The following is a 15,998-nucleotide window of genomic DNA, read 5'->3' as shown; positions in this document are numbered from 1 at the left end:
TGTATTGTCATTTGTCCCTAGTATTAACACCATGCAGTGATATTGATATAGTTACTGTGAGTGAACTGACCCATCAGTGCTTGAATATGGTGTGAAGCACTACAGTATATTAACACTGAATGAATTAGACATGTTTTCATCAAGGATGAAATAACATCAATGATACAGCACGCATTATTTGCAAATATATTTCACTGTGAAACATATGTATGATTATTAGCACTCCAAAAGCTCTTCTGTTAGGCTTATTATTTACATTTCTGTATGTATTGAAAGTACATAGTGTAACATCAGGAAAAAGAAATCATTTACCAGAGTCCATTGATATATGCATAGATTTAAAAATGCAACAAATGTGTACAATGGTTAAAATGATTATGTGTGATGTAAAAGTAAACATCAGCTCTACACAGTTTTGTAGTGGTTTCAGCTCATAGTTTTAGTTTGACAGCCCAAAATGGTTCAGTTTCATCACTCATCAGCGGTATTAACAGCAGCAGGCACTGCTTATTTTAATGATAAACCCACTGTACAGTACCTGCCCAGCACTAAACAGCAGACAAAGTTAAAGACTGGCTGGTGAACGTAATGTAGAATTTAGCAGCTAAATAGGCAGATATTTTTCTCTGGAGTTGGTGAAGAATGGTGGACATAAGCATCAGATGCAATTAAATTTTTTTCTCATTAGTAATAATAATAATGACTCATCACTCACTGAATTATACTGTATAATGTGGTAGATTGGCTCCTTATAGTCACATTTCACGTTCTATGACCATTGGCTTCAAAACACACTTCACTCACCTTTCATATCTGTAACTTCAACATCTTTAACTGTCTCATTACAAATGAATTCAATAAAATGATATCACATATATATTTAATCATCATTTAATATTTCAATGTGAAATCCATTTACTGTCCAGAAAGCCCACAGATGCCAAGCATGTTACAATCACTAAACTACTGCAGCTTTAATGTTTTTTCTGACATACATTATGATTCATCGGTATGTTGAAAAAGCAATTGGTATGCTTGGAAAAAAACATTATAATATAATATAAACTGGAATGAAAATAATGTAAAGATAGATACTCTTTAAAAGGTCAGTGTAAATGTAGAAGGCACTTTTTGAGGAGGGGGCGGTACAGTGCCTCAGTGGCTAACAATGTCGCATTACAGCAAGAAAGGTCCTGAGTTGGAACAGTCCTGCAGGGGGAATTGTTTCTTAAATGTGACAAAAAACATGATTTATCTGAGCAAGAAAGGTTACCTCAACAAAAGCCACTGGAGCTGGACGATGTATAAAGAACACTACTATCTTACGTAGTAGTAGTGCTCTAATATTGCTTCCCAACTAATCATGTGAACCGCTAAGTAACTGGACTTGTGATGAGGTGGAGCAAATGACATTGTAGCAATGCACATTCAAGATGAGTGTCATTTTGATTTATAACCTGATTACAGTTTGATTAGGCCAACAGACTTCACAAGTCATGTCTGAGCACTCAGTCCTTGTTTGCCAGCAGATCATCCAGGATACGCTCACACATATACAGGCAGCGAGGCACATGGAAGAACCCTGAAGAAGAGAAGAGAAACAGAATCATTGTAGCCTGAGAAGAACAGGACACTCTACCGAGATCTGCCAAGATCTTCAGTGACCCTGAAGATTTGGTGATACTGTATGCACCACTGAAACACTATATAAACTAAGTTCAAATCTTTACAGAGTACAAGACTTCACTGTAGCTCAGCTGTTGGTCAAGAAATGCAAATTAAAAAAACTACAGCGCACATCTGTTTTAAAGGTTTTCTTGCTGTAATGATTCCTCCTGTTCATACTGACCATCAGAAGATCCCTTCATAATAAACTTACTGTACAATGGAAGTGATGGAGGACTAAATCCACAGTCCTCCTTCTATGTAAACATTAGGGGAGTGATGATACACTCAGTTCTCAAGACGAGACGAGATACAATATTAGCTTCACAAGATCAAGACAAGACGAGATTTTAACACTATTTTAAAGAAAACTTAAATGAGGAAATATATGACCGGTCTTTTATTTGAAATTCACAAAATAATGCAGGTGCATTTTGAAATGTTTTAATTAATCATCTTGTAATGAATGTCACTAGTTCTACTTTCTAAGTATGAATTATCATACGCAGCATGCAATATGCAAGCACTGTAAAAAGTTTGCCCATATAGATAGATATTTTATAGATAGATCATTTTGGTATTTATGGAAATAACCATAAATACCAAAATGATCACAAATACCAAAATGTGAATTATAAAGAATAGAAACAATCCTAGAATATAAATACAAATGAAATAAAGAATCAAATGATCACAAATTATAACATATTACTAGCAAAAAACAGAAATAAACGTAAATTGCACAAATCCTACATCACACACATACACAAGTAGAACAACATATAAATTGTGTTATAATTTGGTCGTGTGACTTTTTGCATTATTAGGCTTCCATAGCTCAGCTAGATTTCTCTGCTGCTCCTACTTCAGGCTCTCAGTGTAGACCTGAGGTCAACCTAACCCTGCTCCTCCTTATCTCATACTACTGTGAGATCTTCTCAGCAGGTAGAAGCTGGGCCAAGGCTAATCATCCACACGTAACATTATAAAATTTGGTGCGACGTGACATTTTGGTGCATGCCCACTGCTTCGCGAGACAACATTCGCCTCAACGAGAAATATCGTTACATCTCGCTGCACGAGATCTCTAACATGGATTTAAAAGTTGATCTGAAGCTAATATGAATCTTCAGCGTCCAAATGAGTCAAATCTTAATCTTCTATGTTTCAGCGTTACAGTGTTTTTAGTAGCAAAGTCTTTTTGTTACTATACTTCCACCACAGCTCAACAGGAAACACTAAGAGGGAATTTGATGCTAAAAAGACTGTAAATGAGTCAGATATCACTTGATATGACTAACTCACACTGATGAAGCTCAATAGAAGCTGATCATCTACTTTTAAATAACTGTGTGGACCATCACTGAACATTGAAAGAACATTTGAAGATCTTTTTATAGTCCGTATGAAAAGAAGGAATGATTACAGAGAGGAAAATCTCTTTACCGTTCATATGGACACCTGACTGCTGTTTGAAGACACAGTTGAAAAATTGTGAACTTGTTCTTTATGGTAGGCTGTATTCCACCAGCATTTCATTAAGGCCATTTAACAGGTTTGACTGTTTTTTAGCATACAGTCAATTCTATGTCTCAGCTGTGTTCATACCTTTAAAAGGGCCTCCCTTAAAGTCCAGGGACACTCTTCCTTCTTGTGTCAAATAGCCAAACCACTCTCCATTCTCAGCATCAGAAAACTGGATAGAATTGGTATATTAGCATACATACAGTATATATGTATTATGTATATTGACTAATCTTAGCCACATCGAGTATTCACATATACAAATGAGACACAACACATTTATCAATGATCTTCAGAGGAGTTGGCAGGTGTAAATGTGAATGTTGGATAGAGTCACTTAGCTGTGCTCAGAATGAAAGCAAAAGTATGTTTGACAAATTGGTGAATTACTACTTAATCATCAAAAATGTTCTACTCTGCCTTGCTGACACAGCAGTGTAAACTCACATTGCTCATGGTGTATTCATAAACTTGAGAGAATCTCTCCAGCAGCTCGGGCTTCTTGGTTTGGCTGTAGGCCATCAGGAAGGCAATGAGAGCTTCACAGTGAGGCCACCATAGTTTCATACTCCACTCCAACTGTATCACACAAAACTTTGTAGATCAACCACATGCAAACAATACTCAACAGTATCCACTGCCTGAGATGACTGATTGACCTGTGTGGGGCAGTGACCATCCACATCCAGGAAGTAGAAGAGGCCACCATGCTCTGTATCCCAGCCACGCTGATAGGGGAGCTCCACAAATTTTTGTATGGCTGTTTCCTGGAGCTCTTTGTCCCCCCACTCTGCACTGTACTGAAGCAGGAACCAGCCTGCTTCCAGGGCATGGCCTGACTCAGCATGGGTCATCATGCAGGGAAGACAAAATCAAATGGAAAATGCTGAGGTAGGCAACTAAGAACAGGAGAAGAGTTGCAGCTGTGCTTCTCCATGATGTTACAGTGGAGTGTTTACCTGGGTTCTGCAGTCGGCCCTGGCAACCGGGCAGCTCTGCTCCCCCCAATGACACATTCTCTAAGATAGCTGCACCGTCTCTCTGTACCAAGAAAAATACAAATGAAGTAGAATATTTCACAAAGTAGGAAGTTCACACTCATAAGGGTAAGGTAAGGGTCCTGGTAAACTTTATTGAAACCCCTAGGGGGAAATTCAAAATTGACACAAAAGCATCTTGTAATAAAATGATGATGACTGACTATAATTGGACAATTATTAACAATAATAACAGTAATAATAACAGTAAAGAGGGCCAAAGTGAAACAGGAACTTCTGTATTTTAGTTGACAATTAAAGCTACATTCAGACGAGAGTAACATCACAGGGAGGATTTATATTCTCTGTGCTCCTCTGTAACTGGACTCATGGTTCTGGATGACATTAAATCATGGGGGAATGACAGAATGTGGTCTGTGATAAACATTTACATTCTACAGGACAATTGATCACCAATAAACCTCCATTAATCCACTTTGATGTCAGAACCTGCCTGAGAATCATCATGTTTTTCTGTTTTCTTCAGTATCAAAGTAATCCATTGATAGTTGTGTAGTAGTGTGTAGCAAGACTGCACTGCCAACAGGAAGTGGAAATATCTGATTTAGCTATTAGTGGTGTCAATTTGCCAAAATGCAAACAAATATTGTGTCTGAAGAGAACACCATCTGTAGCTGAGACCTTTAATGTGCTCCTACTCCCCTGATAGCGTTTTCATATAGGCCTCTATGTTTGTGTTGAAGTGTTTCAATTTTTCAAAAGTCAATTTTCACACTGAGCATAAAAAAGTAGAACATAAAAAAGTTAATCTGAATCAAACTCAAAGATCCACCTTAAAATAAAAGGACGACACTCCTGACAGGATTGAAATGACAGCAGGAGCACGGAGTTCACAGCAAACAGTAGATCATTTCTGCTGTAAGTATTACTGGTGTGGGGCTGAAAATGGACTGAACTCTGGACTCAACTAAAATGACTAACCAGGCCAGGTAATGCTAAAATCACCGCACCTGACAGACATACAGTATAAGTTAGTAATTATCCTAAAAACATAACAAGGAAGTACTCGCACAATGTTTCTGTGTTGTGTTCATGTGGAATTAAAAATCTGGAGTGTGTAAGTACTTTTTCATTTTTTTGTGCAGATTCTGATATTACATTATGATGTGACCTTACCACATCTCAACTTTTGCTGAACAGAATTGACCCTACTTGTAATAATAGAGCTCTGGTAAATTTAGTTCCACAGTGTCAGCCATGTTGTACTGTATGTGTTCATACCTGGACATGTTGTAGAATCTGCTGTACACACCAGCTGCCCAGCTCTCTGTACTTGTGAACCACTTCCTGCCCTCGGCCTTCAGAAAGTTGTTGCACCAGACACAGCAGCATCATGGGAACTGCCATGCTATTGGTGGGAATGTCTCCAGGAAGTTGGGGCCGACCCAAACCTGACGAGTCCTCCCGCACCCAGTAGATGAGCTGCTCCATCATCTGTTCAGCCTCCAGCTGGTAATAGAACAGGAAAGAGGTCAGCCTATCACTGAGACTGTGTTGTGAAGAGAGGTGAAGTGAAGCCTGTTCAGGTAAGAAGGGTTTACTCACAAATGAAACTTCCTGCATTACTCAGCTGGACATAAACTTAAATACTGGTGAACTGCTTCACATTAGCTTTACTTTGAAATTACTACTATAATAATTACTATGAAACTTTTAAATGCATTTTGGTGCAGAAGGTCAGTAGTAAAAGACCTGAAATTAAATAATTTAATACGACAGCTTTGCAGCAGTGGTGGAGCTATTTGTTATTTTTGTAAAAGTAATAATTAAATGTTAATTTATGTATTTTTTGTTGCTGTTTGTTTTGTTTTCTATCTTGTTTTGAAGGGCACTGGGCAGCTGTGACACAGAGGTGTAGACAGGTAGAGCAGCAGGCAGGAAGGACATATGGTTTTTCACCACAGCTTGGAAGGCTTCATTTCACTTTGAAGTCCAAGCTTCGGAAGTTTTGCATGTGCTCAACTAGACCCCAAAAAAGCACCAGGCCCTGATGGCCATGATCCTTATCTGCTAAAAACTGCTACATCCATCATAGTGGAGCCCATCACACAAATGTTTAACATGTCAATAGGTTTTAATCAGGTTCCTACCAAATGGAAGCTTTTGTCTCACCTTTATTCAAAGCTGGCGACTGCTGTGACATGAACAGCTACAGTCCTATTTCTATCCACCTTGTATCCTCAAAAATCTTGGAATCATTGGTCTCACTGCCACCCAACTGAAATCATACATGAACTCCCACAACATTCTAAACGACATGCAATCCAGTTTTCCTTCTGGATACAGCACAGTTTCAGCCACTTTGAAAGTCTTGGATGACATCAAAGAGGCTTTTGACAAGAAGCACACCTGTGTCTCTTTGTGTATTGACCTCTCCAAGGCTTTTGACACCATGGAGCGCTCACTTCTTATCAATACCTTGCTGTCTGCCGGTGTAGGCAGAAAAGCTTCACAATGGTTCCACAGTTATCTGTCCAATCATTCACAGGTTGTCAAAAATGGTAACGTCATATGTGACCCCGTCCTTATCATACGTTTAGAGGGTTTGTTGATTACTTAGAACACTATGAGTAAAGCTTTCAGAAAAAAATAAGAGATCTTGCATGAAGCCCATGATGTAAAGAAATATGTCTTGGGATCAGGATGTACTTATTAAGTTTCATGGAAATGAACCCATTCTCCTTATTTTGGCCTGATGGTGCAGTTAGATAATAATAATAACACTAGTTTCCTTCCTCTGGGGATCATGAATTTCACAGAAACCCAACAATTTGTTTTCAAAGAACATTATCGTGGATCTTGGTGAAAGAGGAAAAGTTGGCTTGACTGTGGTGCTGGAGCAAAGGTCGGGAGTGTCATCAACACTGATATCATATTTCAATGCAATCTGGGTGGAAGTTGTCGGAATATTTTCCTATTTAAATGTTTGACAAACATTGCCCAAAACTAGCAGGGCATAAGTGCTTAATGTCAATACCTATCCTGTTTTATAATACACAATCTAAAGTTTCATACAGTGTGTTCATACCTGCATGTCCTTGTCACCAGTGACCCTGCTCAGTTCATCCATGGCCATGATGTAGAAACACTCACTGAATATGGTCCTCTGAATTTTGACTGTTTTACCGTCTCTTGTTAAGCAGAAGGCACACTTCCATTGGCCACTGCTGTTGGAAACACGAGCAAACTTTCTCAGGAATGCTCCTCCTGAAACGTAAACACAACCAGAGAGTGTTAGCTAAGCTTTATCACACATGAGTACATAACACTGAGGCTTCCTCTATCTCTTACAGTAGTTGTCATTCAGATATATGTGTAACATAAATGTTGATTTCATGGTCACAGAAACAGCCGCTGACACATTTGTGCTGCTGGAGAACAATTATCAGTTGGAAGAGTAATAATATGAATTCAAAAAACAAAAAACAAAAAAACATCACCAACTGCAAACAGAAATACAAACTTCACCAACAGTTGCACTAAATGAGGGAACTTTTCTTAAAGTCCGTGTAAAGTAAGAATAAATATGTGTTCTGAGTTTGACATACCACAGAAAAGTGTGTTGTTAACCACCCTGCCAAATTTGAATGATTTAAAAAAAAAATCGCCAAATATATGAAATTAGGCTTCAAAGTTGTGTAAAATTCAGTCTCTTTCTCTGCTCCAAAACACTGTGGGCGTCCCCGCCGAGTTCGCTGAAACTCCGCCCCCTACCAAGTGTCACCTGTCAATCAAAGTGACCACCTCTACCAGAAACATGGACACTTTTGAGAGCTTTCTGTAACTCAGCTGCTAGCCCAGCGGCTAGCTCAGCTGCTAACTCAGTTACTAGCTCAGCTGCTAACTCAGTTACTAGCTCAGCGGCTAGCTCGTCGGCTAACTCAGCTAACTGGCTAACTGTAGACTACATAGTAGTAGTAGTAGTGTGCGCTGAATGTATTTATACCTACAGCAACAGGGGCATAACGCGGCGGTGATTGAAACACAGTTTGTGAAGCCTAGCTCCACAGTTCAAATCTACGTAAATGGTTGAAATGCTTTTTACACCTTTTTTAGAAATACATTTATAACCTATTTAATGTGTTTAGAAGAAAATGTCTGAATTCACTTTACACTGTCTTTAACTATATTGTTGTTGTCACATGAAACTATTTATCTCCAAATCTTAGTAAAGTTCATGTTTTGACTTCATTTAAAAAGGAACTCATGCAGATCCTACTGTTGTTAAGCGTGTGCTGTAAAAACCCTGTTAAAGCACAAACAAACGGTGGTCAAGCTAAAAGCATTGCTGTTTTCTTTTCTTGGAAAGGTGACATTTTCCACTAGCAGTGGTAACATGTTGTGCAGCTCAAGGATTATTAGCAGAGAGTACAGAGCAAACACTATCATGTCATTAATCACCTAGAAAAGAACACTAGGTTGAACCATCTGCTGCAAAGATTCACTTGACACTTGACTGCATGAACTTCTTTGTGTCTCTAACCCTGACTGTGCCTTTTCAAAGGATACATTCTGATGACTGGTGGGAGATAAATGTATGAATATATTTAAGGATAGATGCACAGTTTTTCAAGTCTGTCATAAAACAACAGTCAGGTGTCCATATGAACATTGAAAGCTGTTTCCTGCACTTACAATGGAAGTGATGGAGGACTAAATCCACAGTCCTCCTTCTGTGTAAACATGGATTTAAAAGTTGATCTGAAGCTAATATGAAGCTTCAGCATCCAAATGAGTCAAATCTTCATCTTCTATGTTTCAACGTTACAGTCTTTTTGTTACTATACTTCCACCACAGCTCAACAGGAAACACTAAGAGGGAATCTGATGGTAAAAAGACTGTAAATGTGTCAGATATCACTTGATATGACTAACTCACACTGATGAAGCTCAATAGAAGCTGATCATCTACTTTTAAGTAACTGTGTGGACACACTGTGGATACAGTCCTCCATCACTTCCATTGAAACCACATTTGAAGGAGATCTTTTAATAGTCAGTATGAACAGTTCTTATGGACACCTGACTGCTGTTATAAGACAAAACTTGTGAAACTATCCTTAGTTTATCCTGAGTAATGTATTTCAAAATGAAAGGTGACCAAACCAACAACAGTCATGACTTAGCTCTTCCAGCAGCTCACCAGTAGTGGGACTAAAAATGATCTGAAAACCACAGAGTTCTACTTGTGAGGAGCATGAATGTGCTAAGTAAGTTTAATGTCAATCCATCCTTTCTTTCTGTTTTCCTATATCTGTATGACCATAAAGCAGGAACACTCCACAGGAACTACAGAAGACACTAATGCAGGTAGAGTACAGTGGTGGACAGTAACAAAGTACATTTACTTGAGTACTGTACTTAAGTACAGTTTTTGAGTATCTGTACTTTACTTGAGTATTATTTTTGGGGGATACTTTTACTTTCACTCCATTACATTTGAAGGACAAATATTGTACTTTTTACTCCACTACATTTCTATTGATGCTCTCGTTACTTGCTACTTTTGAGCTTACATCAGCTGATTATTATTATTATTATTTTTTTGCAAAATTCGGAGAAAAATAAACGTTCTGCTGATTTGCATATGGATTGTCTTAGTCGTATTGCTGTACCTGTATTACGTCGTGCCATACAAAGAAATGAAGAAACTCCCACCGAGCAGGTCTTATCTCAAACCCATGATTGAGATTGTTGTCACAAAAACTGATCACAGCCTACAAAAACTCGTCTTCCAACCTGAAGTATGTTGCGGTAAAGTAGCTACTAACGTTAGCTAGCTTAATGTTCGTTAAATTGCAGATGAACATTTTAAACATAAGTGTATGGGCTTGTAGTATCATAGTTGCCATTTTTAAACGGTTTAAACATATGGCAACTGTTGCAGTGCAGTTGAATGATTAAGTTGACTTTCTGTTCATGTTTTTTATACAATTCATATCAAAGAGTCCAAGGTAGGGGTTAGGTGTGTTGAAATGTAACTGTGTTCTGAGGCTTCTTGACTTTATGTGTTTATTTTTGAGCTATAAACATGTCTGGAGCAGAATCACATCAGTGTATTGTATAATGACAATAAAGCTACTTTCCTGTATTTTCTGAGATATTTAAAAAATACTTTTACTTAAGTGATTTTTAAGCAAATACTTTAGTACTTTTACTTAAGTAATATTTTGACTAAGCTACTTTTACTTGTATTGGAGTAATATTTGACAATGAGTATTTGTACGTTTACTCAAGTAGTGAAGTTGTGTACTCTGTCCACCTCTGGTAGAGTACAATAAAAGACTAAAACAATGAACCTTAGCTGAGGTATTGGAGGTAATATTTCTGCAGACAAGGCAGATGTTGCTGACCGCTTGAACACATATTTCTCAAGTATTGCCAAGACCTTAGTTAATAAGTTGCAAACTGGAACATGCTGTTTAGGAGAGAGAAAAGTCAAGCAGGTCTGTCAAGAAAAAGGAGTTCAAGCAGATGCTTTTTCTTTTAATGAGGTGACTGAGACTTTGGTGCTGAAGAGACTCAAAGAACTTGACATCTCCAGAGCAATGGGTCTAGATAATATTTATATATAAACAAACTGACAAGTATATCTCTTCACACAATCTTATGTTTGAATTCAAGTCATGCTTCAGGAGGTCACACTCCACTGACTACATCACTGTTTGTCAAAGACTACATCATTGAAGCCCCATCTGGGCCAATCCTAAAGGCAGACAGCAGATGGCTGATGTAAATGGAGCACTGTCCAAACCAAGCATAGTGGACTGTGGTGTTCCACAGGATTCTATTCTGAGTCTGCTCTTCTTCCTTCTATACATCAGTGACCTCTTCTTGTATGCTTATGATTCTGCCCTGCTTGTGGTGAACAAACACTGAGCACAGAACTTCAAAAAGTCACTAATTGGTAAGGTGATCTCTACATCAAGAAAAAATGAGTCAACTGTTTTTGGGAACAAGACCATACTAAGGAAACCCCCTGGTTTTACAGTAGTGTAGGAGACACTGTGATTACAGAGACGGTATCTATGAATTACCATGGATGTGTGCTTCATAACTTGTCTGAAGAGAGCATGGCACAGAAAGCTCTTTAATTAAAAAAAAAATAGAATCACATTTCTTGACAGGATCTTCAGATTTCTTGAGCAAGCAGTTATGTAGAGAGCCTTTTTGACTACCTTTGTTTCTTCCTGGTTTAGCAGTTCCCCTGAAGCTTTAAAGAACAAACTGTCAGGATTTAGTCAGGATTTTATTAAGGCTCCCAGCAGGTTGACTCACCTTGAAAATAATATGAAATGCAAATAAATTCAAGCTCAGCCTGAAGGAATGGCTTAGAGGTGACTCTTAAAAAAGTTCTGCTGTGTTCTGTGCCTTAATGATTTTGTCAGTGCTTTGTATTTTACGTGTTTAATGGTGATGATGTTGCTGTTTTAACTTCATTGATTTTTTTATTCTTGATAATATTTGCATGACAAGCTGGATTCTGCATGTTTCTTTCAAAATATCCATCATTAAACATTGCTGTAGAGATGCTATAGCTGTGTGGTTGCTCCAACATGTTCGCTTGCTGTGACATTCATGGTTCCCAAACAAGCTTCCATAGTCATCATTTATTATCCTCCAATAAAAATGTTACTCTAATGCTTCGGTTCATCTCCAAAGTCCTCTAGAGACTATGAAATTCAACAGCAAATGTCATCTGGCAGGGAAATGACTAATCTTGCTCTTGGTGAAAGTGATGCATCCAAACAACAGACTTGCTCTAACTCAATAAGTTAAACCTGCAGAATGAAGCTGTATATTCACACATACCAGCTTTTGCTGCTTCAAGAATTTCAGGCTTGTGGAAGCGATCCATGGTTCGGTACAGGCGGCAGTACATCCACACCTGTGAAAGAAGCAGGCCAACATATGAAACAAACATATCAGAGTGGATTACTCATGTCCTGCTTCACACACACATTACAGACACTCACCTGTCTACCCTGCAACCACACATACTTCAGCTCATCATAAACCTTCCCATCCCTCCCAATACAAGTGAAGAAGCCTCTGAAACAGGAAGCACAGGTTCACATTCATCACATGCACACAATAAACAGTTATGGACTGGACATGTAAGTAGACATTACTATTTATTACTATTTATTATAACTTCATGTAGCTATGAGTACACAATATTACATCCATTTCTAAAGAATGCATGCAAAGTAACTCCAGTACCCATGTACAGTGTCATGGGAGTATTTCAGCCAGAAGTCCACTACTTTATCCAGCTCTGTGCGGATCCCCTGTCGACACTCCTCCAGCTTCAACATTGTTCCTTTGAGGGGAAAACAAAAAGGAGAAGAAAAAAAAGGAAATCAGTTTGTGGTGAAAGACGTTCTCTGGTTAATTTGGCATAAATACACCAAAAGATCTCTTCAAAAGAATAAATGGAAAAATGGGTTGACAAGGCTCACTGTCATCCTCAGCTGTGTATTTTGGTAAAACAATAAGGGAAGAAGTTTCACACCAATGCACATCACTGAAATTCTTTTTTGTTCAGGGTGTTTAATATTACCTGTATGATTTACAAATGTGCATGGAGAGCTGTGAAAATATATTTCACTCTGTATGTGTGCACTAAGATTTGGGAAGGTGTACAGGGTTTCTTCAGGTTTAAACAAGTCAAAAAAAAAGGCGACGGAGGAAGTGATAAATGAACGTACATATTTAAGACTTAACTAAATGTAATTTAAGACCTAGTATGCAACATATGGACGTATTTAAGACTTTTTAAGGCCTAAAATTGAGATGATCAAATTTTAGACTTTTTAAGACCCAGCAGAAACCCTGAAGAAATTCTAAGAATGTGCTTTTCCCCTTCACAAACAGTGCAGATGTTCCTCTGGTCTGATCCATGAACAACTGACCACACACACTATGCTGTTTCACGTCACTTTTCTTGTGAAGAACCTGTCATGTGTTTCTGCTGATTAGAGAGCAAACTATTGACTATAGTCTTGGTCATGTCTTGTCATCATACATTCTGACTGCCTAAAACAAAGGCTGCTACTGTATCATATCAAGTCATTGAAATTCTACTACTGCTCATTAAACATTGACTGTCTGACAGAGTAAGACAAACATAACAGCTCACTGTTCTCACTGTTTGTCTTTGTCATTGATTCACTCTGAAGGTAAACTTGTTTTTTTTTATGGTTGCATCTCATCTAAAACAATAATCTGAGTTGATTTCTCAGAATACTCTTATTCTCTGGCAACATGTGTCAGCTGTTCTATATGTTTTTAATATCAGACTGTAATATTTAAATGTGATGTTACTTTATACTTCCACTGCACTACATCTCAGAGGGAAATATTGTACTTTCTACCTCTTTAGTTACCTTTCACATGAAGATTTGACACAATGGATAATATAACAAGCTTTTAAAATACAACACATTGTTAAAGATGAAACCATTGGTTTCTTACAAAAAATAGTGTGTAGTCAGCTCACATTTCAGATGTCTATGAGTTGTTAACAGCTCCACCAAATAGTGATTTTTCCCTCTAAACTTCTGCAATAGGCTACTTTAAATATCAAGCTCATAATAGGCTACTTATGTAGCTTTACTGTAATACTTATAATGCTAATACTTTTACTGTAGTAGGATTTTTCATGCAGGATGTTTACTAGTAATGGAGTATTTTGACATTGCTTTATCAGTACTATAGCTGAAGCAAAGGATGGGACTACTTCTTCCAGCAGTGGTGAAAACAAACCAGTTGTTCTCTTTGTATGTGTTAAACTTTAATGTTGAAAGCTAAACGCTCAAACCGGATCTTATTTGTGTTAGCTTTGCGCATCTCTGTTTATCACAAAACAATAGTCAAATTAGCAAGCTTTGGATGTTAGGATCTAATCCGACCAATGATTTCTGTTCTTGCTGTTTAGTCACGTGAAACAAACAAAGAGAATAGTAGAGTGTTATAGTTGGTAAAGCTCGGTGTAACGGTGCATGTGTTGTGTAAAGAGAATGAAGCTTGTTCTTACCTGCAGTCCAGCAGACAGATAATAAAAAGCTGTGCAGCTGTTGTCATGTGAGCAGCAGTGTGACAGACAGCAGGAAACAGCTCTGCTCTCCTCACACTGATGTGCTGATGAAGCACTAACTGAAGATGACTTTATAGATGCTCCTCTGATCCAGCATTTACAACACACAGTAATCAGGAAGTGGAACATAGTCATGTGATAAAGTGAACCGGGAGGAGTTTGAGCAATAATGTTTAAAAGGTCAAATGGACTGCCCTCATAGCTTTCTCTATTATTATTATTATTGTTAATATTATTATTATTATTATTTTTAACTTATTTTGAATATTTTTAGTCTGCGTTTTTTTTTGTTTTTGTTATCAGCATTCCTGTGTTGTGTAGTGTTGTGTTGTGTAGTGTAGTGTTGTGTTGTGTTTGTGTTTGTGTTGTGTTGTGTAGTGTAATGTAGTGGTGTGTAGTGTAATGTAGTGGTGTGTAGTGTAGTGTAATGTAGTGTTGTGCAGTGTAGTGTAGTGTTGTGTAGTGTAGTGTAGTGTAATGTAGTGTAGTGTAGTGTTGTGTAGTGTAATGTAGTGTTGTGTAGTGTTGTGTTGTGTAGTGTAGTGTTGTGTTGTGTTTGTGTTGTGTAGTGTTGTGTAGTGTAATGTAGTGGTGTGTAGTGTAATGTAGTGGTGTGTAGTGTAGTGTAATGTAGTGTTGTGCAGTGTAGTGTAGTGTTGTGTAGTGTAGTGTAGTGTAGTGTAGTGTTGTGTAGTGTAATGTAGTGTTGTGTAGTGTAATGTAGTGTTGTGTAGTGTTGTGTTGTGTTGTGTAGTGTAGTGTAGTGTAGTGTAGTGTAGTGTAATGTAGTGTTGTGTAGTGTAGTGTAGTGTAGTGTTGTGTTGTGTAGTGTTGTGTAGTGTAGTGTAATGTAGTGTTGTGTAGTGTTGTGTTGTGTAGCGTAGTGTAGTGTAATGTAGTATTGTGTTGTGTACTTGTTTGTGCCAGATGTATTACAACAAGAACCAGCAGTGGACTGACTGAATTTATAAAGTATTTAAGATATTTTATTTCAAATTTTAGAAATCCCAGAAATAGACAATAAGCAATCATAATGTAGTAAAATGAAGAGAAGATGTAATCAGATGATATTTTGTGAACAGGTGACTGATGGGCAGAAATGTGGAGAGATCCTGTTAGTGACCAGAAGATGGCAGCAACATCTAGTTCACAACAGCATCCAAAACTCCTTTACAATCTTACTTGAATTTATTCAGCAAAGACAGTGTAGAATAACCTAACATATTACCATAAGTTATAAAAATAGCAGCACAGAGTGGAATAACTGGTCTAGGATGAGGAACTGATTATATGTAATCAGATTTAATTTGCCTGTGATCAGTTTATAGTATATGTTATGTTATGTTTCTGACTATATGTTTGCTTTTGGTGCACAGGACATGCATCCCTGGTAAAGCAGCAAATATTAGTTATTAATCTGCAACTATTTTGATAATTGATTAATTGTTTATGTCATTTTTTAAGCAGAAATGCCAAGCATTTGAGCATTCTGGCATGTCGAGTGTGCATAGTAAGCTGAATACTTCTGGTTTAGGACTGTTGGGCAAAACCTGAATGTGATGACATTCTTGGAATTTATAGTCAGGTGTTTTCACAGTTTTTGGTGTTAAATAACCCAAATGATTACCTGAAAAACTAATGAGCAGATTCAT

At 37.7% G+C, this 15,998-nt stretch overlaps 1 protein-coding gene across 1 annotated transcript; it reads right to left on the bottom strand.

Annotated features, from left to right (window-relative positions):
• Positions 1–885: 885 nt before the first annotated feature.
• Positions 886–14,464, bottom strand: renbp (renin binding protein). The gene is made up of 11 exons (XM_053316851.1): positions 14,287–14,464; positions 12,471–12,570; positions 12,224–12,299; positions 12,060–12,135; positions 7,276–7,454; positions 5,469–5,696; positions 4,149–4,230; positions 3,849–4,024; positions 3,637–3,768; positions 3,274–3,361; positions 886–1,582 (listed from the first exon to the last, which is right to left on the bottom strand). The coding sequence occupies exons 2-11, from the start codon at positions 12,563–12,565 to the stop codon at positions 1,509–1,511; spliced, it is 1,206 nt and encodes a 401-aa protein (XP_053172826.1). The 5' UTR covers positions 12,566–12,570; positions 14,287–14,464; the 3' UTR covers positions 886–1,508.
• Positions 14,465–15,998: the final 1,534 nt, after the last annotated feature.

The sequence above is a fragment of the Scomber japonicus genome, chromosome 4 (assembly GCF_027409825.1).
Source record: "Scomber japonicus isolate fScoJap1 chromosome 4, fScoJap1.pri, whole genome shotgun sequence".
In the NCBI taxonomy this organism is placed as follows: Eukaryota; Metazoa; Chordata; class Actinopteri; order Scombriformes; family Scombridae; genus Scomber; species Scomber japonicus.
This window is presented reverse-complemented; position numbering and strand designations above follow the sequence as displayed.

Coding starts and splice junctions, on each gene's coding strand:
- renbp (XM_053316851.1), bottom strand. CDS start 12,565: ATGTTGAAGCTGGAGGAGTGTCGACAGGGGATCCGCACAGAGCTGGAT. Junction 12,300..12,470: donor TCCCATGACACTGTACATGG/GTACTGGAGTTA, acceptor TTCCTGTTTCAG/AGGCTTCTTCACTTGTATTG. Junction 3,362..3,636: donor ATGAATACACCATGAGCAAT/GTGAGTTTACAC, acceptor AATTCTATCCAG/TTTTCTGATGCTGAGAATGG.